Source organism: Blastocystis hominis (genome assembly GCF_000151665.1).
Source record: "Blastocystis hominis, Singapore isolate B (sub-type 7) whole genome shotgun sequence assembly, scaffold_0".
NCBI lineage: Eukaryota > Bigyra > Opalinata > Blastocystidae > Blastocystis > Blastocystis hominis.
In genome coordinates, this window is record NW_013171815.1 from 1573174 (window position 1) to 1594285 (window position 21112).

The 21112-nt window shown below is 47.0% G+C and overlaps 9 protein-coding genes; 6 read left to right on the forward strand and 3 right to left on the reverse strand.

Moving 5' to 3' along the window:
* Positions 1–319: 319 nt before the first annotated feature.
* On the reverse strand, positions 320–1267 carry GSBLH_T00000516001 (uncharacterized protein; the record flags this gene model as incomplete). Its single annotated transcript, XM_013038736.1, has 2 exons — positions 320–539; positions 570–1267. 2 exons carry the CDS (start codon positions 1265–1267, stop codon positions 320–322), a joined length of 918 nt encoding a protein of 305 aa, XP_012894190.1.
* Positions 1268–2219: 952 nt separating this feature from the next.
* GSBLH_T00000517001 (uncharacterized protein) lies at positions 2220–3343 on the forward strand (the record flags this gene model as incomplete). The annotated part of the gene is made up of 3 exons (XM_013038737.1): positions 2220–2253; positions 2286–3232; positions 3263–3343. 3 exons carry the CDS (start codon positions 2220–2222, stop codon positions 3341–3343), a joined length of 1062 nt encoding a protein of 353 aa, XP_012894191.1.
* Positions 3344–3491: 148 nt separating this feature from the next.
* Positions 3492–3826, forward strand: GSBLH_T00000518001 (uncharacterized protein; the record flags this gene model as incomplete). XM_013038738.1 has 3 exons in its annotated part: positions 3492–3625; positions 3654–3726; positions 3762–3826. The coding sequence occupies 3 exons, from the start codon at positions 3492–3494 to the stop codon at positions 3804–3806; spliced, it is 252 nt and encodes an 83-aa protein (XP_012894192.1). The 3' UTR covers positions 3807–3826.
* Positions 3827–4053: 227 nt separating this feature from the next.
* GSBLH_T00000519001 (uncharacterized protein) lies at positions 4054–4853 on the forward strand (the record flags this gene model as incomplete). XM_013038739.1 has 3 exons in its annotated part: positions 4054–4182; positions 4215–4395; positions 4427–4853. 3 exons carry the CDS (start codon positions 4054–4056, stop codon positions 4684–4686), a joined length of 570 nt encoding a protein of 189 aa, XP_012894193.1. The 3' UTR covers positions 4687–4853.
* Positions 4854–6660: 1807 nt separating this feature from the next.
* Positions 6661–7959, forward strand: GSBLH_T00000520001 (uncharacterized protein; the record flags this gene model as incomplete). The annotated part of the gene is made up of 8 exons (XM_013038740.1): positions 6661–6732; positions 6762–6814; positions 6846–6906; positions 6938–7008; positions 7040–7117; positions 7147–7549; positions 7579–7659; positions 7690–7959. The coding sequence occupies 8 exons, from the start codon at positions 6661–6663 to the stop codon at positions 7957–7959; spliced, it is 1089 nt and encodes a 362-aa protein (XP_012894194.1).
* Positions 7960–8381: 422 nt separating this feature from the next.
* GSBLH_T00000521001 (uncharacterized protein) lies at positions 8382–9089 on the forward strand. XM_013038741.1 has 4 exons: positions 8382–8443; positions 8474–8577; positions 8609–8686; positions 8720–9089. Exons 1-4 carry the CDS (start codon positions 8411–8413, stop codon positions 9051–9053), a joined length of 549 nt encoding a protein of 182 aa, XP_012894195.1. The 5' UTR covers positions 8382–8410; the 3' UTR covers positions 9054–9089.
* Positions 9090–9116: 27 nt separating this feature from the next.
* On the reverse strand, positions 9117–10040 carry GSBLH_T00000522001 (uncharacterized protein; the record flags this gene model as incomplete). XM_013038742.1 has 3 exons in its annotated part: positions 9117–9821; positions 9856–9939; positions 9972–10040. The coding sequence occupies 3 exons, from the start codon at positions 10038–10040 to the stop codon at positions 9174–9176; spliced, it is 801 nt and encodes a 266-aa protein (XP_012894196.1). The 3' UTR covers positions 9117–9173.
* Positions 10041–13291: 3251 nt separating this feature from the next.
* GSBLH_T00000523001 (uncharacterized protein) lies at positions 13292–15975 on the forward strand (the record flags this gene model as incomplete). XM_013038743.1 has 1 exon in its annotated part: positions 13292–15975. One exon carries the CDS (start codon positions 13292–13294, stop codon positions 15959–15961), a length of 2670 nt encoding a protein of 889 aa, XP_012894197.1. The 3' UTR covers positions 15962–15975.
* An 86-nt stretch (positions 15976–16061) lies between these two features.
* Positions 16062–17774, reverse strand: GSBLH_T00000524001 (uncharacterized protein; the record flags this gene model as incomplete). XM_013038744.1 has 1 exon in its annotated part: positions 16062–17774. One exon carries the CDS (start codon positions 17772–17774, stop codon positions 16110–16112), a length of 1665 nt encoding a protein of 554 aa, XP_012894198.1. The 3' UTR covers positions 16062–16109.
* Between the last annotated feature and the right edge of the window lie 3338 nt (positions 17775–21112).

Below are 21112 nucleotides of genomic sequence, written 5' to 3' on the forward strand. Positions count from 1 at the left end.
GAATCGTGGAAACGGAGATACCATCAACGACATCGGACCAATTGACGTAGAGCGGCGCGATGAATTTGGAGCTCTCGCGCAGGAGATAGGGATCGAACGGGAAGAACGAATCGAGCGGGTTGTACCCACTTCCGATGTCCGTTCTGGGGATTTCGACTAGAATCAAAGAGAAAAAAGAAGAGAAACAGTTGTCGCTCTCAGCGCGCATCTGCGAGTTGATGAGTCGATGGACGTAGTTGCTGTTGATGGCGTCGATGTTGAGGAGCGCGAGGCGTCTGCAGGCGCGAATGAACTCATCGGCGATCGACCGAATGCAGTACTAGCGGTCAGGCGACTCGACAGAGCCAACGCGGAGCGGATCGAGCGGACTGTTGAGGATTCGCGTCCAGTCCCAGCTGCGCAGAAACTGCACGCCGTTCTTTTCCTGCTCGAAGCGCTTGCTGGTGAAGCAGAGGATGTAGCAGACCGCCTGCATCACCGAGTAGAACACGAGATGGCCAGTGTCGCCCGGATTGAGCGGGTTTTCTTGCACGTCGTACCTACCAAAGAGGGAGGATCGAGCCGAATACATGTCGATGTATTTGTTGATCCATGTGAGGGAGAAATACAGAACGCTGCGGATGATATCGATGCTGATGAAGTTGGCTCGGCAGATAAACGAGGCGCAGTAGACGCAGCAGGTTTGGCGCGTGAGGACGGGCGATTCTTCCGAGCAGTACCAGTCCACCAGGCGGCCGACGAAGCGCTCGACGAAGGAGGGGTCGTAGGAGCACACGTAGAAGATGAGGAACTGCGTGTATTTGCTGCGGTGCGTGAGCATGATGAACTTCTCGAAGGCTTTTTGGAGGATTCGGAAAAGCACCTTTCGGTTCTCGATGGATTCCATTTGCTCTTTGAGGTATTCGAAAAGGATCATCATGATCTCGTCCATTTTGTAGGACAGCGAGTTCTGTCTGTCACTCGATCGAGGAGAAAAAACCTGCTTTGACTTCGCGTCGGATTTGTCGTCCACGTCGTCCACTTGGATCTCGACGTCCACGTTGATGAGCCACTCCACGATGATGAGGAAGCCGCGTTCTCGGAGGGATGGAGCGTAGCCGAAGAGACGAAGAAGATTTTTGAAGGCATGTTTGTGCAAGTAGGTTTCTTCTGTGATGAAGGGGAGATTGATGGAGAAGCTGCGGAAAATGAGATCGCTGCTCGTTGGCGATATTTTGATGATTTCCTTCACCGTGTTGTGAATGATGTTGAGCAATAACTCGCGCATGGCGCTGTCTTTCCAGTTAGAAAACACACATGGACCTACCGATTTGCTCCTTCGATTTCGTAGGCTCGTCGGGAACCGCCAAATGCATCATTTCACGAAACAGCATACCGTAAATGAGTCGAGTCCAACTTGAACCAACAGTGACCAACGACTTGCACAAATCACACAAGGCAATAGCTAGCTTGTCGTTTCCATTAAACGGGATCTTAAGAATGGTATCAATGAGATCGAACAATTCGTGCGAATGGTTGCTAATCAGGTAGAGACAGTGTCCGATGCTGTTAATCATCACAATGGTAATGTTCACATCGGTGGGATTAGCAAATAACGTCTTGATCACTTCGTACGCGTCAACATCTCCCTAGAGTTGACTATTGATGCATGTAAACCATACTTCCAGCTTTCTCTCCAAGGCGTTTCGAATGAAACGTGTAGTTTCATCATCTGCAAGGTTTGTCGTACGTAGCTCGTCCAACTTCATTTCCGAATTGAACTGACCAACGAATTGTCTGACTTTTGCCCAAACCAAAAGACCCGCGAAAATCGGAATTCCAGATTCGTCTATTTCGCCAAACTTACAGTTTCCATTGATTGTATCTGTACAGAACGGATTTGCTAGCGACTCTATAGACAAAGGAGCAATCAATAGGATGGAAGAAGACACTCACAAAACCAACTACGCTGAATGGATAAGTAAATCTCCTCTTTTGTAGCAAATGAGCGGGGTGTTTAAATATAGATATGACTATCTACACATGTACTCTTCAGGTGATTTTCTCTATTCTATGCAGTGGAAAGAAGGGGCAGAGTATTCTTGTTTTAGAGGTGTAAGGATAGAGCGTCTCGGAATCGGTATTCCATTCAGCGTTTTATAATGTCTTCCTACAACGAGGAATTGGATGAAGCATCGATATCCGTCATATCCATGCAATATCCTGATCCTGAGTTGGAGATGAACATCAAGCGTTTCAAAGAAAATGGACTAAGTATTTTTTATTCGGATGTCTATGAGCTCGAGGTAAAGATCCAGTAAAAGGAATAAACGGTCGCTTTGTAACCGACCAGCGCATCGTTCACGATTCGCAGGGATCAAAGATCCGGTTTCTTCCTCAAGACGATAGTATCATCGCAGCCACGAGTTCCTTTGGTTCTGTTTTAGTCTACAACCTGCGCGAGCATGAGAAGTCCCCCTTTGACCACACCGCACACCCCCAACACACATTCGCACTCCAAAATTCTTCCATTTCTAATGGTTCTAATGGTTCTAATGGTTCTAATGGGTCCAATGGGTTCAATGGGTCCAATGGGTCCAATGGGTCCAATGGGTCCAATGGGTCCAATGGGTCCAATGGGTCCAATGTATCCAGTGCATCCAGTGTATCGAGGGTTTCCCCCGTGTCCAGCGTGTCTTGGTGCTTTTCGGAGCGAGCCAGTCTGGCAGCATGCTGCGAAGGCCACGTGTGCGTGTTCGAACTGAACGACTCGCCTTCTGCCTCTCCGCTTCTCGACTACACCGAGCAAAAAGGCCTGCTCCACGATGTGCAATGGCACCCCTTCGACAGCAACGAGCTCGCCGCCTGCGGAGCCAACTCCTATGTCTTCTTCTACGATCGCCGGAAGCCCGGAGCGCGGCTCCAGCTGCAGGCGCACAAGCGAGCCGTTCATCGCATCGCCTTCAATCCCATCGAGCGGTTTCTCTTCGCGACCGCATCGGCCGATGCCACGGTCGCGTTGTGGGATTCGCGGAATACGACGCGTCCGCTGCACTCTCTGTTCGGACACAGCGCAGCGGTGCGATGTCTGGAGTGGAGTCCGTTTAATGCGGGCGTGCTGGCGAGCGGGGGAGAAGATGAGAAGGTGTGCATCTGGGACTTAAATCGGGTGGGATCGCAGCCTTCGGAAGAGCTGGTGTTTGTGCATGGCGGACATACTGCACCGATCTCGGAAATCGCTTGGAATCCGAACGTAGGGGCGTGGTGAATGGATGATTTGAAGGATGTGTGGACACTATCGACAATCGCCGAAGATCGAGTGATGCAGATATGGAGACCTGCCCAACATCTTATTCCTATTTAGTTGGTTAGTTAATTAGTAAATTAGTTTGTTTGTTTGATATGCTAGTGCGAAGTGCTAGTGTGGATCACATAATTTTCTCATTCTGACGCATGAAGATATCAGTCGAATTTGGGTATCGCAACCGATATGATTGACATATAGAGGAGGGATGGATGTTCTCTTTGGAGGACGGCAGAAACTCGACTTAGACGTTTCTTTGAAAACAATCGAGGAACTGATTGTATACTTGAAAGAAAAAGAGTTATCTGAAAGAGAGGAACTCTTTGTCGAAGGCACGAACTTGTAGAGGCATTTTGTTTCTGTTATTTAGACGCTCTGGTATTTTAGTATTGGTAAATGACGTAGACTGGGAGGTTCTTGATCGTGAAAAAACAGAGTTGAATGTATTGTGCTTTTAGTCAATTTTTTATAATTTTAGGAGGGAGATGATATTTTATTCTTATCCACATTACACGGTGGGTAGTTCAAAGTGTGAATCGTTCAGTCTTGTTTGTTACATATATCACTGTTTCCACTCTATTTTCAAATAGCCACTTATCAGCCCTAGGTAAGGATCAAATTCTAATTTTTGTGATTTCGCATTTCCTGTGCCACAATCTTTATAGTAATCGTCCTCGATCTCATTTGCAAAAAGCTATAATGATTCTTTCTCATTTTCGAAAAAACCGCGGTTGTATTCCAATTTATGAAATACGACAATTGGGAAGACGATGGCTGAGGAAGTATCGATAATTCACGGGCACGCGTTATTTTTTGACGAAGTACTGGAACGCATTCCAGCTTCTCTGTACCTAGCGCCAACTGAGGAGGAGAACCAGAAATGGAAAAAAGGATTCAAGGTTTCTATACTTGGAATTTGTTGATTGAATAGAAGAATAATAATGATCAAAGAAAAGCGGAATTAAAGGAAAGTGCCCAGAAGAAGCGAAAGGAGCGATTCGATCCCGAAAATAATAAACCCATGGCTGAACAAATCATTGAGCGTAAAAAGCAGCTCGAGAAGGAGGTTGATGAGGCGGTTAGTTTGGCTGTTCCTGTTCCTGCGGCCAACCGTATGTCGCTTTGTATCCAGCTGATCTCTAGGAGCCAAATCGCTGGATGAGCTCCGTGATCGTTTGCGTGAGAAAATCGAGGTGTTGCGAAAGAACCGCATTGCGGAAGAGGCCTCAAAGAAGAAACGCACCCAACAGAAGCGAGAGAACCCCAAGAAGGAATCTGTTCCAGAGAAGCGAGCCAAAGTGGAGGAGCCCAAGTCCAAGTCCAAGTCCACTCCGATTTCCGACACAGACACCGAGTCTGTCAGCAGTGTGACCCCCTCCGTAAACGATGTGATCACAAAGTAAGCCTGCTCATCAACTTCGATGGTAGCATTCAGTTCGGCAAGCTGAAGGGAACGGAGGAAGTGGACACAAGTCTGCGTCCGAAGGCTCGCAAGGACATCCACAAGCTGCTGCGCCAAGCGCAGAAGAATCAGGAGTATCTGAAGAAGCTGAAAGAGACGAAGGAGGGACAGGTTCGCACGGGTGAACGGTTGAATGGTAGAAAGAGGCAGAGAATCTGGAGTGGAACAGCGCGATGAGTCGTGCGGAGGGAGTGCGAAAGAAGGATAATCCGGCATTGCTGAAGAAGGTAGTTTTTCGGGGGAGAGTTGAGAGTAGACGATAAAGAGACAGGAGGCGAAGAAGAAGAAGAGCCAGGAGGAGTGGGCGCAGAGAAAACAGGCGGAGAAGAAGAAAAACCGACCGGGCTTTGAGGGAAAGAAACGCGAGTTTTTGAATGGAAAGAAAGGGGGAAGGAATGAAAAGAAGGAGTAGATTTGTTTTAGCATGTTTTTTAAACCGTTCTTTTTCATGATTGTTTGTTGGAAATGAACTGGATGGTTTCTGGGATGGGAGTGACTCCACTGATTTCCCTCTGTAGCCAAGCGTGCAATTATAACAATATCAATTGTTTGATTATCGAATTGAAGTTCGTTAAACCATCCATTTGAGGAGTTTCTTGTTGCAGTTCCTCCCTCACTTTTCTTTTTTCCTTCATCAGTTTAGCGTTTTTAAAGATGTTTTATACCAAATTTAACAAGCATGTAGGTGCTGCGTATACCTTGTTAGTCTAGACTACAAAAGAGCCTGTTCGGCTAGATTCTTCCATCTTTGAGTTCCTGTTATACAGTGAATCCGACGTAAAACTATCTTCAGTCACGAACAGTGAAATGGACATATATCATGATGATCATGCCCGTAGCGAAGTATTCTCTTTTAGGACGAGAGATGATCAGTAGATCGTATCCGTATCCCCAACACCTTCCAATGACTATGTTCAGCTAGATGCAGTCAAAGCTGCAGCTTTGTTTCCCGGGCAGAAATTACCCATATCGGAGGTTGATTTTCCGGTGATATCTCATGATGTTGCTGTCGACCTACTTCTTCAATTGTTGAATAGTCGCTTTTGTTGTCGACGTTCAACACTGGACAGTATACAGATTCTTAGTGTATGCACAAAGTGCCGCAGTCAGATTTAGGAAAATGTCTCATACTGTTATCATGTCGAATTAGACACCTATCTTGAAAAACGTTCAATTTCGACATCAGATTCTTATTCGGTTCGCCATTATTTCTGTTTCTCATGTCTAGGAAACTGCCTATGAAGACGAATTTAATCCATGGAAAGTACATGTCCCAATTCCCACTTCTTTTACCCACGAATTAGTTGATACTCATATTTCGGACCGTCCCGTTGGTTGTCCATCGCTTGACGAAGACCCAGCGATCTGCAAGTGCGATCTTCGCTCCGAGTTCATTCCGCACTATTTCGAGAAATACGTGAATCGAAGCGATCTCGACTTGTCCTGCTTTGTGGAGGAGAGTCAGAAGCTTGTTTATTTGTCGGGGCTGGAGGAGCAGGCTCATGCGTAGAGCGAGCGGGGAGCATTTTCTGCCTGGCGAAGTGTCGCATAATGTGGTGATGGATCGGGCGATCGAAGAGGCCATTCGGGAAGCCGACCGGTGGGCAGAAGAGGCGAATGGAGTGATCCGATGGCAGAATTTGCTGGTGTCCGTGATTCCTATCCGGGTGCTAAAATACCGATACGGAAGACGGTCGTTTCAAATAACAATTTATGGGTATGATCCGAAAGTGATATGGGATGATTTACCGTGTCCCTCGCTTTTGTCGTTTTTTTGTCTTGGCAATTAGGTTTAATACTGCTGTTTATCGTAATGAGTTTATTCCTTGTTTGTTCGAGATTTTAAGTTTTGGCGGGTGATTGTTAGTGGGAGTTTCATTATTCCAAAATCCCGCCAACTCATTCTTTTCTTGTAATGGCTGAATTAACACCCAATTGTATTGGACAGACAATCAGCGAGGCCTCGCTAACGGATGCCGTTGTGCAAGTTTGGGTTCGAGGTGTTTTGAACTGTAGGTTATTGGTCTTCGCCAAATGAACTCTGGAGCGAGTGCAACGAAGAGACACATGTACGTTGTCAGTTTTGCGGGCAAACGATAGGGTTGTTTTTTCTGATGGTACGAATTCTGCTCGAGGATTGACCGGAAATTCTGTCGAACCTGTTTGAATCTGTGTGAGTAGCTGATTTGTAGCTTATTGAGCAAGGCCAGATCGCTCTGTATTCTATTATCCGAATTAAACAGCTAAAGATCGTGAAGGCCCAGTTTGGATTGGATCGTTTGATTATGGAGTAGAGCGGTTTTATTGCTAAGTGTGGAGCCTATCCGTTTGATGGATCACCAAATCGGCAATCCTGTTTTGTCAAATATGCCGTAAGAGATGATGAATTGGTAAGAACTAGTCAAAAGCAGGCTACTCCATCCGCTGCGAATCAGCAACCCCCTCCAAGCTATCAACAGCCCTCCTATCAGCAGCCTAATCAGCAACCTGCCTACCAGCAACCTTCTTATCAGCAGCCCAATCAGCCCTCCTATCAGCAGTCTTCCTACCAACAACCCTCTTATCAGCAACCACAACAACAACCACAGCAACAACAACAGCCCTCTTATCATCCACAGCAACCCTCCATTCAAAACTATCAACCACAACCCCAGCATCAACAGCCTCCCAAGCCCCTGGCTCCCCATCCGTCGTCCATGGGCGCTGCTCCCAATCCCAACGCGTACTTCATCGACTACGCGCACTGCAACCAGATCCCGATCTCCGCGATCCATCCCTATCTCACGAACGGCTGGTTTATTCGCGTAGCAGTGCGGAGATCTCTCGACTGTAGTGCCGTGTGACGAACAAATCGTCGATCCGCACGTTCAACAACGCGCGCGGCGAAGGCAAGCTCTTCAGCGTGGATCTTCTGGTTCGGATTCGCTGGGTGGGTGAGAGGTAGGACAAAGACTCGGGCGAGATTCGCGTGACGTTCTTCACGGAGATGGTGGACACGTTCTACAATTATCTGGAGGTCGGGAAAGTGTACGACTTCTGCAACTTCAAAATCGGGTTCGCGCGGAAGCAGTTCAACACGTTGAACAACGAATACGAGCTGCAGTGCATTCGGTCGTGTGGGGATCGGAACGCGGCGCTGATTTCTAGCTGCGGTTTGTATTTCGCAGGACGACAACGCGATTCAGACCCAGAACTACAACTTCGTTCCGATTAGCAAGATCGAAACGATGGAGCCGCACAGCAACGTGGATATTCTCGCGATCGTCGAGGTTTGGCTTGCGCTTGGGCGGTGATTTGCAGTCGTATCAGCCGACGACGCTCTTCCGGTCTCGCAAAGGCAACGAAATGAATCGGAAAGAATTGGTGATCGTGGACTCCAGCAACACTGTAATGCTCTTTGCTCCGCATCTGACCATCAGTCAATCCGCTTCACGGTGTTCGGAAACAACGCGCTGATCACCGACGACGTGCTCCAATCCCATCCCGTGATCGCCATCAAGGCGGCCATCGTGAGCGACTTCGGCGGGCACTCGCTCAGCGGATTCGACTCCACGACCATCTCGCTCAATCCTCCTCTCGCAGAGGCCAACCAGCTCCACCAATGGTATATGAGCAACGGCTCCTCGAACGTGACGAGTCTGAGCCACGTGTCTACGCAGTCGTCGATGGCGCGCCGCAAGACGCTGTCTGCGATCCAGGTAGGCGATGGGTAAGAGCGTGAAGGGCAGGACGAGCAGCTGGGCTTCAAGGAGAAGCCGGACTATCTGACCGTGAAGGTGATGGTGCGGTCGATTCCGCACGATCGATCGGTGGTGTATCCGGCGTGTCCGAAGTAGGGACGAAGGAGGGGCGTGAGGGCGTAGCGTGAAGGAGGACGGGAGAAAGTGCCAGAAGAAGCTGATTCAGGGCGTGGACGGATGGTCGTGCGAGTCGTGCAATCGGTAGAAAAGAAGAAAGGGAGAGGTGATGGGTAGAGTGGTGGAGGCGCCGGAGTACCGGTATATCTTTAACATGGAGGTGATGGACTATTCGGGGTCGCAGTATGTGCAGCTGTTCAATGACGAGGGCGAGCGGTTCTTTGAGATCCCGGCAGGCCGGATGAACGAGTTGGAGAAATCGAACAGCGAGGAGTACGAGAAGGTCTTCAAGAACCGGCTGTTCAAAGAGTATATCATGACGTTGCGCGTGAAGGTGGACCAGTCCATGACCTCGCGCGTTCGCTGCACGGTGTATCGCTTCGACCCCGTGGATGTGGACAAGGAAGTGGACGACCTCGCCTCTCTTCTGGATTCCATGCAGCTCGACTAAACCCACCGATTTTTACCACCCTGTACTTGTATCTGTGCCTTCCTTGTTTCGAACAAACACTCCACCCATGACGATTCCACCCTTCCTTCCTTTCTTTCTTCATGTAGCCTCACAATCAGCTTAGAGAGAAGCTCTCTTGGCCTTCTCAGCAGCGATGGCAGCGGCACGAATGCTCAGCTTGCGCTGAGTCTTCAGTCCCATGATACCGCCACCCCACTTCTTGTTCTCGGCGTACTTGGTGGTGAAGCTCTCCTGCAGCGAGTTCAGCGCCGCCTCGTCCTCAGGGTTCACTCCCGTCAGACACACGCAAGTAGCGGTCTTCTGGTGCACCAGAGCGCCCAGACGGCCCTTGCCGCTCACGATCGCGTACGCAACGCCCATCTTGTGGCACAGAGCGGGCAGCCACATCACCAGCTCCAGGGGATCCACGTCGTTGGCAATCAGAACCAGCTTGGCCTTCTTGCGCTCCACCAGCTTCGTCACGTTGTCCAGACCGTACTTCACAACCAGAGCACGCTTCTCCTCCACGGGCTTGCCCTCAGCCTTCGCCTTGGCAGCAGCCTCCAGACGAGCCTTCTTCTCGGCCTCCGTCTCAGGAGCGTACTTGTTCATCAGACGGAACACCTCAGCAGCCTGGTTCTTGTCCAACACATGGCTGAACTGGTTCACGGTGGGAGGAACCTTCAGACGCTGGCTCAGAATCTTACGCTGTCTCTGGATGATCACGTAACGGGGCCACTTCAGGAATCGGGAGAGATCCTTCTTAGGCTATGAAATTAGGCCGAACACAGCGCTATCGTACCAGAACATCTCCTCCAATGCGGAAGTTCTTGGGAGTAGCAGCAAAGATGGGGTTCATAGATTTAGCAGAGTCCTTAGCCTTAGTCTGGATATGAGGGCAATAAGCGAGCAAAATACCGAAGACATAGCTTGAATCGTCAATGAAATAGTGGAGAATCCAAACGATTGGCCGTCAATCATTATCATGTAGGGGGGTAACCAGAATGCTTGTATTTTAAAATAGTATTATATCATTCACTCTATATACCCATACACTTGGCACTATTCTGTGGAACGGTAGCGGTTGTGTGATATAGAGGAGCTGCAAAACACAGTATCTATGTTATACGTTTGTTTGGGTAAATCATGAGATCGGTGACCATATTCTCCACATCAAACTATTGAATAGGCATAGTAAAACGATTATTCTGAGTATTTTTTAAAACTACTTTCTCTTTGGTGGTTTTCATTGACACAATAGTAATAATATCAAAAAACTCTGAAAATAGAAATGGCTTCTTTTGCTATACACTTCTACGAATTCCTTTTGTGTTTCATCAATAATTCAAAAACAGACTTCCTGTCATGTCATGTTCAAACTCTATGGATAGCTTATTCTGTCAACACCACACCATTCTCCATAATGTATGCACTATTCTAGCTCCGTTCCTATATTTGCAGTACCATACGAGTGATTACCTATTCCTGCTAAAATACATAAAGTACCTTCTCCAAAATGCACTGTCTTGCATAAACTTCGAAGTCAATAAGACCAAGTATTACCATTCCTTTCGGGGCCAATCAAATGACGGTTTCATTGAACGGAAACCAATAAATAGTCGCTATTTCCTAACGGTATTTGTGTATATGGTACGAACCGGTCCCAAAAAGTGGCGGTACAACAACTCTCATGTTCAGTATGTGTTCCATTAGGCCTCTTAACACCTTGAAGTACTTGAGACCTCTTTTCTCACACAATTCCTTTTCAATTTGAATTCCACTTGAGTTATGTAAATCTCAGAGTATAGGATATGTAATAGTGCCAAATACAGCAGGAAATGAAAAAAGTGAACTTCGAATAATAACCAGCCATATTGGCAGTTATGAAATTGGGACATCTTCACTTGGAACAAGAACAACAGCATAATATTAATTATTAATATAAAGCTTAACGTGATTTGATGAATAAGGTAGTGCTTCTAATTCTCTTTATTTGCGCTGCGGTCACCGAGCTGACGTGCTCTAGTGGAAAAACCTATGTTCGATTCTTGATGAAGTGCAAAAACTGGTGCAACGAGCAGAAGGTATCGCTTTCTATCGGGAATCAAGCCGTTTATGAATGTCCTGTGTATGTCAACAACGTTGATTCTGATACGGAGCAGTGTATCGACTCTTCACCCAATGGGATGTACACGCTCACCATTGCAGACACACAGGGAGACTCTTGGACGGAAGGTTCTTACTTGGTTATTTACGGAGAATATGGAAATGTCTTTTACTTTAACTACCTTACCGAACGAAGAAGGCAGGAGTTCCCTCTGTCGATTCATTACGCTATTAAGCGTTATGAAAAGTGGAGAGTTACCGATCAGTTTTCGAACAACTGGATGCAACCCTCGTTTCAAGACTCTGCATGGAACGAGGAGACCTTGGGATCTGTAACTCATTCTTATACGGCTACTCAATACTTCCGCAAGTCGTTTACTGGAGTTGCTGATCGGGCTGCTTATGAAGTTCGCATGAACTATCGATATGGTGTAGTTGCTTACATTAATGGTGCTGAGGTTTTCCGTGATAACATGCAAGAGGGGCCAGTGAGCCATGACACATCGGCTTCGGCTAGTTACGTTGAAGCATCGATGCATGGTTTTATTCGTCCTGGATCCGAAGTGAGTGGCAATACTGTTCTCGCTGTTGAACTCCACTTTACATCTTCGGCATCTCCGTCAGGCGTCGATTTTGATGCTTTTATGGCTATATTATCGTCCTCAATTGAAGACGAGTCTTGCGTTATATATCCTTATGCAGTAACAATCACTTCCCAACCCTCTTCCAATGACATTAATAAGGTCTTTGATATGGATAAGAATTCGTACACTCTTGCTCAGGACATTAACAACTCATGGATAATTATGTATGCCATGGACTCGAATGTTATCCCATTCATCAATGGTCTGCGCTATTACACGTTTAGCATCTCTCAGAACATTAAGTATGCTACTTTTTCTGGAAGTAAAGAAGGATCGAATTATTCACTTCTCATGGCTGTCTCTGGGAATTTTGTTGCTGCAAAGTATTACCACATCTTCAGTTACTGGAATACAGTTCTTTTCAAGCACTACAAGCTGACTGTTGTCTCTGGAACGGACAGTGTTGTCAAGCTGCATGAGGTCATGCCCATGGTGTGTGTGCCCAAAAACGTTCCTACTACGATTGAATACGAAGAACCCTCGCACACTTACTATGCAAATCTGGAGGAGTCTAAAATGATTCCCAAGCATGCAGGGATTACTGGATGCTCAATTCAGCCCACTTTGCCTGCGGGAATGACCATTGACTCCGAAACGTGCATCATTAGCGGAAGACCGACCGTGGCTGCTGCTCAGAAAACGTATACTGTAACATCTACCACGCCTTCAATGACCGGAACAATCTCGCTGACCGTTCAGGAGTGCAGCGGGACTGTTGTGAACATTTTGCGAACGTACAAGGCCTCGGCCACGGAAGAGGCATTCAATGTGATTAATCCTGATACCGAAGAGGTATTGTACAGCGTAGCAACGAGTAGCGGGCAGGAGCATTACAAAAATGTTGTTCACAGTCTCTGCATCAGTATCCCTCGTATCGGAATCGATGTGTCGGCTACCACCAGTGGCTGGTACTCTGGCTCTTATCTCTATGTCCAGTCGGTGCTGGATCACGACCAGACCGAAACGTTGCTGCGCGCTCGTTATGACAACCTCCTGGGTCTCAGCAGCTCCTTCTTCGTGTCGATCAATTACCCGATTCATCCTGTGGAGAACTGGTATTACAAGATGGGAGAAGTTCCCTCGAACTGGTACTCTTCCGACACCTCTGGATGGACAGAAGGAAAGAAGGGAACCTTCCCCAGTTCAACCAACCGCGTACAGCTTTACAAGAAGACTTTCTCGATTATTAGTCTCGATAACATTGCCGGCTTTACTGTGTCTGTGCAGTACTCTTATGGTATCTCGATCTACCTTAACAATGTGGAAATCTTCAAGAATGGAATCACAGAAGTCAGCACGACTGCTGCGATTTCAAACATCTATCCTTCTCTGAAATATCACACCATGTCCTTCCCTACCAAAACAATGGCTCTAGAATCGCAGCCGGCTGTATCCTATCTCAAAACGGGATCGAACACGATTGCGATCGCTCTCATTCAGAACGCCGACACGAATGTGGTTTCGACCTTTGATGCCACCTTGAGCCTTATGGGAAACAACGAATATAGTCGTGTGTTCGGGTACACAGTCGCAACTACGGGAACTATCTCATCTTACTTGGACCCTTTCTCTCACTACTATGGATCGAGTATTTATTCGTCTGTGTGTAGTGGGAATTCTGTGACGATCACATTTGACGATGACCGCCGTGAGTGGATCTCCTCTGTGCTTGTTCAGGCGCATTATTTTGAGGATGACAAGTTCACACGCCAGTTCAATGTGTATGGAAAGAATCAAGATGATGCGGATTGGGTACTTCTGAATGAATTTAACAACCTTGGATGGTCTCTCATTGGACAGACCAAGAAATTGTGGCTGAAGAACAACAAGTCTTACAACCAGTACAAGTTTACGAACTTTGGATCTGGCATTAGCAAGACTTGCGCATGGAAGATTAGCCGTATTGATTTGTACAGTGACAACATGCATATGGATATTCCCGCCCTGAGCTATTCCACTATTGTTGCTATCAAGGATGTGGAGATAGCTGAGGCGTATCCAAATACAAACCTGTATCGAGATTTCACAATTTCGCCCTCTCTTCCCGAAGGATTGAGCTTATGTCCTGCCTCTGGTATCATCCTGGGTACAGCCACCGAATACTCCGATGCCAAGAATTACGTTATTTCTGCGAAGAAGGTGAATACCAATGAGCAGACTAGTGTTACAGTCAATTTCGGAGTTTCTCCCTGCACTGGAGGAAGGAGCTTCATCACCGCCAAGATGCGGATCGATACCTACAATCAAGAATGTGGTTACAAACTCTTCGAAGGCCGTGGAAAGAGTGGAAAGCAGATTGCTGTCCTGTCAGAGGCTCCTTACCGTGATTCTCTCCTCTACCTTGATCGCTGTCTGAAGGATGGCCTTTACACTTTTTACGGAGTGGATAATTTTGGAGATGGATGGTTTATTCCTGGAGGATATATGATGACTGTCGACGTCGGTGCGACTATTTTCGAAACCAAGTTGGTGACGGCAGCACCAAAGCCTTCTGAAATAGGAACCACTTTTTCTTCCTATCTTCCTTTTCAGATCAATCTTTCTGACTGGAAACTGATGAAAAGCACTCTGAGTGATTTGACATGGACGCAAAAGGACTACGACGACTCCACTTGGTCCACTTCCAAGGCTGCTGACTTCGGATCGACCGAACACATAACGTCCTATGTTCGCAAGACATTCAATATTCCTAACCTGGACGACTATCAGGTCCTCAATGTCCGCGTTCTTTATGCCGGAGGCGTTGTTGCATATTTCAATGGAAAGAAGGTGGCTCGCTTCAATCTCCCTGATGAGTATAACAGTTCTACCTATGCGATAACGACACATGATTTCACAGTGTTCTCTTCTTTCCATGTCATTTTGGCTATGAGCGGTGCAGTGGTTGAAAACAATGTAATGGCTTTCGAAATCCACTCTCCTTCGAATGTGGTTGGATCTATCCAGTTTGATGCTACAGGTATTTTCGGTGTGGAGCAGTGCTCTATGGTGCTGGACACGTACACCGACTTTTCTGGAACGTCTCCGATGTCTACGGGGAAAGAACTGACCGATCTCTTCGACTACAACTTACTTACCTACAGTCTCTTCTCGAGCAGTGCAGAGAGCAAGATTTTGTGGAAAGTGGAGAACTTGGAAGGTACCATCTTTAACAGCTATGGACTAATCTCGTGGGTGAGCGTCACTGGCATCGGCTTCTCTCTCATGGGAAACAATGATCTTACGGATAGAGAAGAATACATTAATTTCGCCACTGAGCATGGCGTTGAACTTGGGATGCGCAAAATCGAAACCTTCAAGACTCCCATCAACTTCATCCCATTCCGTTCCTTCAAGTGGGTCGTGGAAACTTCTGGATCAGTCTCGCTGCAAACGTCCTCCTTCCTCTTCTATTACTGCAAGGCGGATGGCGATCTTTGCCAGGGTGATGACTTGTTCCCTACAGTGGGAGAAGGCCAGGTTTCGCCGGCTCTCTGTGACCCGGGCTTTAAGGGATACAAGTATAGACAGTGCAGCCAGGGTAAACTGGGAGAGGTGAAGACTGACAGGTGCATCTACAAGGAACCTACCAATTTGCTTTATCAGCAGTCGAGCTTTGAACTGGTGATGGGAACGAATGTTGAAATACCCGCTCCTACCTACAACAACCTCATCACCAAGTTCACTTCGGACAAACCCCTTCCTGTCGGCCTCATACTGGATGAGACGACTGGAAAGATCTATGGAAAGCCTACGGCTGAAACTGCACTGGCCTCCTTCGTTATTACTGGAGAAAATCCCGTGGCTGCTACGCAGATTACGATTGCGATCACGATTCGCAAAGGACATTGTATTGCTGAAGGCTTCTTCCCTACAACGAAGGTCGGCGAGACGGCTGTATTCCACTGCGCCTTGCAGGGCAGTTACATCGGAACACAGCAGCGATATTGCGTGTTGGGAGAGAAGGATGGAGTGTGGAAGAAAGCATCCGGAGTGTGCTTCCCGATTGCTGTAACCGTCATTCTGATACTCTTTGCTTTGATTATTATTGTGGTTATTGTGTTTATCGTTCTTCGAATGGCAAGAAGAACGAAAGCTGTGGGCGGCGTTCGAGGCAAGAAGGCTATCAAGAAAACTTCAGCGCCGACCAAGAGTAATGAAAAGAAAGTGAAGGTGTAGTTCATATGCACTTGCTTTTCTTTGTTGCAATCATTCACTTAGTTGAGTCATTTTCGGTACGTTACTTTACGTTTCACTCCGTTGATTTAACAAAACAACAACAACAAGAATACTCTAGTTTCATGTACAGCGCTATTCAATTAGCTACTTATACCTTGACAGCGGTCGTCTTCGCACTACTCTTCTTAGATAACGACTTCTTCGATGTAGTAGGCTTGACGCTACCAGTAGATTTCATTGGAGGTGTAGCATTCGACTTCTTCTTCGTGACCACAATTATGATCACGATCACAAAGATGACAACAACGACACCTATGATGATGTAAAGCACATATGTCTTCATGCAGAATCCCTTCGTAGCAGCCCACTCTCCGTCCTTTTCTCCCAGCATACAAGTCTTCTTCAGAGAGCCAATGTATGAACCATCATTCGAGCACTCATAGACCGCAGTTTCACCCACAATAGTTTCGGGGAATTTGTCAACAGGAGGGCATTTTCCGATATTCACACCGATGTTAATCGTAATAGACGTGACTCCAGACTGGTTCTCTCCGTAGATTGTATATCCAAGCATTATCTTTGCCTCCGTGGGAATACCGGAAATCACGCCAGTCTTCTCATCCAGAGTCAACCCAACTGGAAGCTCCTGACCCTCACCCAGATAGAATCGCTCAATGATGTTGTCATATGTTGGAGGCTCCGTCTTCACGTTCGTTCCTACCACAAAGGTGAACATGTAGTAGCTGTAGGCCAAGTTCTTGGGCAACTTTTGCTTGCACTTATCCATCTGGATTTCTCCCAGCTGGCCGTTCGTGCAAACTCGGTAAGAATACCCAGAGTAGTACATTTCACAGCCCGCAGGTGAAATCTCTCCCTCTCCCACAGCAGGATACTCATCAATTCCGGGGCAAATACCACTTCCAGAAGGCTTGCAGTACTCGAGTACGAACGAACTGATATACACAGTACCCGAGGCAGCTGCATCTACCATGTAGCGGAGCTCTCTGAATCCAGCAACACCCACAGGCACCGCCCATCTGTTGCGCGATTTCTCAGCCAAGGACTGATCAAGCTGCTCCAGAGATGAAGTATAATCTTCAGTATTATCGTTTCGGACGTAGAGCGAGAATCCAAGTCCAGTGCGACCGTAAGGAATTTGCATAGCGAAACTGTTGAACCGAGATCCCTCCAGATTCTCCACTGTCCATGTGTAGAAGCTTCCGACGACATTATCGAGATATCCGCTATTTGAAGGATCCAGTGCGATCATCGCCAACTCAACCGCTCCATTCACACCCGATGTCGATGTTTCGACGACGGAATCTACGAGAACAGAGCACTCGTTCACTCCAAACACACCCGTAGCATCGAATACTACAGGATTCGAAGAGGACTGACCAACGGGCTGGTGGACCTCGAATGCCATAATGTTCTTTCCAGTCACCGCCTGAACTACTGACATAAGGACATGGAATCGAGAGAAGGTGTTGGCATCATGGAGCGTCAGAGACAACGAGTTCTCATCGAAGTACTCCTCCAGATTGAAACGAGCCACAAGTCGGCCATTGAAATAGGCAGCGACTCCACCAGCGTACTTCATGCGAACATTCAACGCATGATAAGTTTCGATATCAGGAATATTCACCTCCTTACGGATGTACAACGTCACTTTTTCATTTGTTCCAATCTCACTGGCCTTCGTTGTTCGCCAAGCAGAATCATCAAAATCAATAGCGTTCCAGTTCTGCACAACGTCAGAGCTGACCTTCCATTCCGTGTACTCGATCTGGTAAGGTAGATAGGACGAGAACATGGTGCTCACAGAAGCCACTCCACTAGGCATTTGACCCAATTCAAAGATCATGGTTCCCAGATCGACAGTCAGATAATAACCGCTAGGACTCGCCCAACCATCACTCGCAGAATCCAGCAGCTCAATCGTGTAGAGTCCATCGTTCAGACAGAAGTCTCCATAATTAAGACCTGATCCAACTCTGAATTTATCAACCGACGCCACCACAGTTCCGCTGGTGCCGACACCCTGATACAGCTTGTACGAGCCTTCATCAGCATAATTATCAGTGCGAACCACCAGAGTGATGAGGGAACGGCCTCCCGTACAAATCTCAACAGTCAGAGAGAAAGTCGCTGTGGAAGTACCTCCAGTCAGCTTCTTTGCAGTGATAGAATAGCTAGTAGAAGGTAGATCAGAAGTGGCCGTTCCAGATATCATACCAGTATTCCGATCAAGGGTAATTCCCATTGGCAGAGCAGGAGTGATTTCGAAGTCATAGTAATACTCCGAGTTGGGATAAAGCTCTCCCATCTCAATATCCTTATAAAGAACCGTAGAAGTGTACATTAGTTCAGGAATTGTCATGGTTGTGAATATCACACCCAAATCCAACGAGCCGATTCTCCAGGCACAATCCGTCGTATCGCCAGTAGCGAAGTTTTCAAAACGATACTGATTATACGCTTTGTTGTTCGGGAAATAAATAGTCTGCGCCTGACCCGATTGGGACCAGGTAAGTCCAGTCACAGTGGCTAACGTGGTCCACGTATCAACTCCATTACGAGCCTTCAGAACAAACTGATGAGGCTGCTGAGTATTCTGCGAGTAGTACAGCTTGACTGTCACGGAGTTGATCCACTCATGTCGATCATTAGCAAATGTGAGACTAACATAGTTAGAATAACAATAAGAATAGTAAGTATAGTAGGAATAATGATGAGAGAATACATAATTAGGAGAACCGTACATACCACTGTAATTGACAGTGTAGTCAAAAACACGAGACTCTTTTTCCTCAGCCATCATTCGAAGAGCACAGTCAAAGATCGCTTCCTTCTGGTTTTCATTGACTGCAACAAGTCCAATGGCAATGGTATTCGATCCCTGCTGAATGTAGTTCGCCTCCGGACTGTCGCCAATCTGGACTGCCTTGATGGGAAGGGACACCTGACGATAGATCACAGATGAGTACAGGTTATCCGAAAAACTCGAAGTGCTGATCGTGGCATCCGTTAATCCCATTCTGAAGACTTCGTGTCCATTCAAATAGACAATGCATCCATACTTGTACTTGAGAGAAAGAACGAATCCAGCAATGTTGTTGATGTCCGCTACGTTGAACGTCTTCTTGTACAGCTGGATCTGGTTGGAAGAATCGGGATAGTTGGTGTCGTTTCCCTCGGTCCATCCTTCAGTGGAAGTCGACGAATACCAATCAGTAGGAACTTCTCCATGCTTGTAATACCAGCTGGAATGGACAGGAATCGAATACTGGGCATTGAAGGTGCGAGAAGACGCGAAACCGATGTAGACATCATGCTTCAGTCGCAGAAGCGTTTCCATCTGGTCACCCGACAAAAGAGTGCGCACATAGAGGAACGAATCGGGCTGCCAGTAATAGAGAGAGGATCCAACAGACACAGTATACTTGGTACCAGTAGCACAAAGAATCGTGGTCCAATCCACATTGTTAACCTGGCTAGAGCTAGCAGCAACAGACAACGCCACTTCCTGCGTCGTCGCATCCTTGATCTCGAAGGTCTCGAAATATGCATTGCTCTTGTAAGTACGAAGGATATTGAGAACCGATCCTGAGCATTCCTGGAAGGTAATAGTAAACGATCCAGTGTAAGTATTTCCATTCATAACTGAAGTAATGGTCACAGTAGTGGTCGGCACAGCAGAGGTGACGATTCCAGAAACAGCGCAGGTAACAGAATCCAGCGTAAGTCCTTCAGGAAGGGTAGTAGAAGTACAGTTAGTGAATTCTGTAATGTCAGGACGAATGTACACTTCCTCGTAAACAGCCCAGAGCGTGTAAGAATTGGGAGTATACACAATCTCCGAAGGCACCGAAATAGCACAAACCAGAGGCTGCATCTCGTAAGTATACATGTTCATTGCACCACTGGATACGAAGTTGACACGATAGTTATCGTAGAGTGAAGCATAGAAATAACCATTGAAGACCTTGAATTCCGAACTTGTATACGTAGCATCTGACACGGACACGATATTACTCCATTCCAGACCATCGTACGAACCCTGCACATAGAAAGTACTAGGTGCCTCGTTGATGTACGAGTAGGGGTACACACGCACTCCATTGATGAATGGCTTGGGTCCGTTAAAGGCTATGCTTGCAGTGGCAGGGAGTAGACTTCCAGACAAGGTATACGAAGTCCAGAGGCCGAAATCAAAAAGTTGCTGAGGATTCGTTCCAGCAGTCGAGGTAACAGTAGCTCCATCTCCATAGATAAAGCAATTACCGTTCGGAACAGAGGACGCCATAATAGCCACATAGGCATTGAAATCAACATTCGTCTGAGAAGTCACGAAGTGCAGCTCAACGGCCAGAATCGACTGCTGTGCGCTCACCTCAGAGCCAGGACGAATGAATCCATGATAGTCAACCACAGAATAATCTCCAGAAGCTTCAGTAGAGGGCGTGACAGGACCAGCAGGCATATTGTCACGATAGACTTCAACTCCATTGATGTAGGCGATCACTCCAGCCCGGTACTTCAGTCTCACTTCGTAGGCAGCCATATTAGCAAGACCCACGAACTGCTTGCGGAAGTACTGAGCACCCGATGTAGTAGAAGTGACAGAGCCAAGTGTAGCATCCTCCCACGTGCTATCAGAGAACGAATAAGCAGTCCAGCCATCAGTAATCGATCCAGAGGTCATCTTCCAAGTTGCTCCCTGAGCAATAGCATAGTGCATTGACAAGGTCAACTCATCGAGTTGTTTACTTGTCATTGTAGCTTTAAAGAACACGTTTCCGTATTCACCAGATATGGTAAGGAATGCAAGAGAAGACCAGGAATCACCATACGAATCAGCTAATTGGAGAGTGTATTGATCGTTCGTGGACGAGCTAAGGCATTGTTCAATCGTACGGACCTCATTAGTAGCGAAAGTAGGACTTGTATAGAGGAGTTGATCACCGTTGTAAATTTTAAAGGACTCCTCATTAGCATACTGACCGCAGTTCTTGACAAACTTAAAGTATGTAAATCCATCATTACAGGTTAGGTCACTGAGCGCAAACGATACTAAACTAATACAGGTCATCTATAACCTACATAGTGCAAACCAGAGAAAATAGGATCTCATTAACACGCACAATTAAA

What these genes read in the sequence shown, in the direction of transcription:
- GSBLH_T00000521001 (XM_013038741.1), top strand. Translation starts at nt 8,411, where the DNA reads ATGGCGCGCCGCAAGACGCTGTCTGCGATCCAG. An exon ending in AGACGCTGTCTGCGATCCAG is followed by an intron (nt 8,444 to 8,473) that starts GTAGGCGATGGG and finishes CGTGAAGGGCAG; the next exon opens with GACGAGCAGCTGGGCTTCAA. An exon ending in GTGTATCCGGCGTGTCCGAA is followed by an intron (nt 8,578 to 8,608) that starts GTAGGGACGAAG and finishes GTGAGGGCGTAG; the next exon opens with CGTGAAGGAGGACGGGAGAA.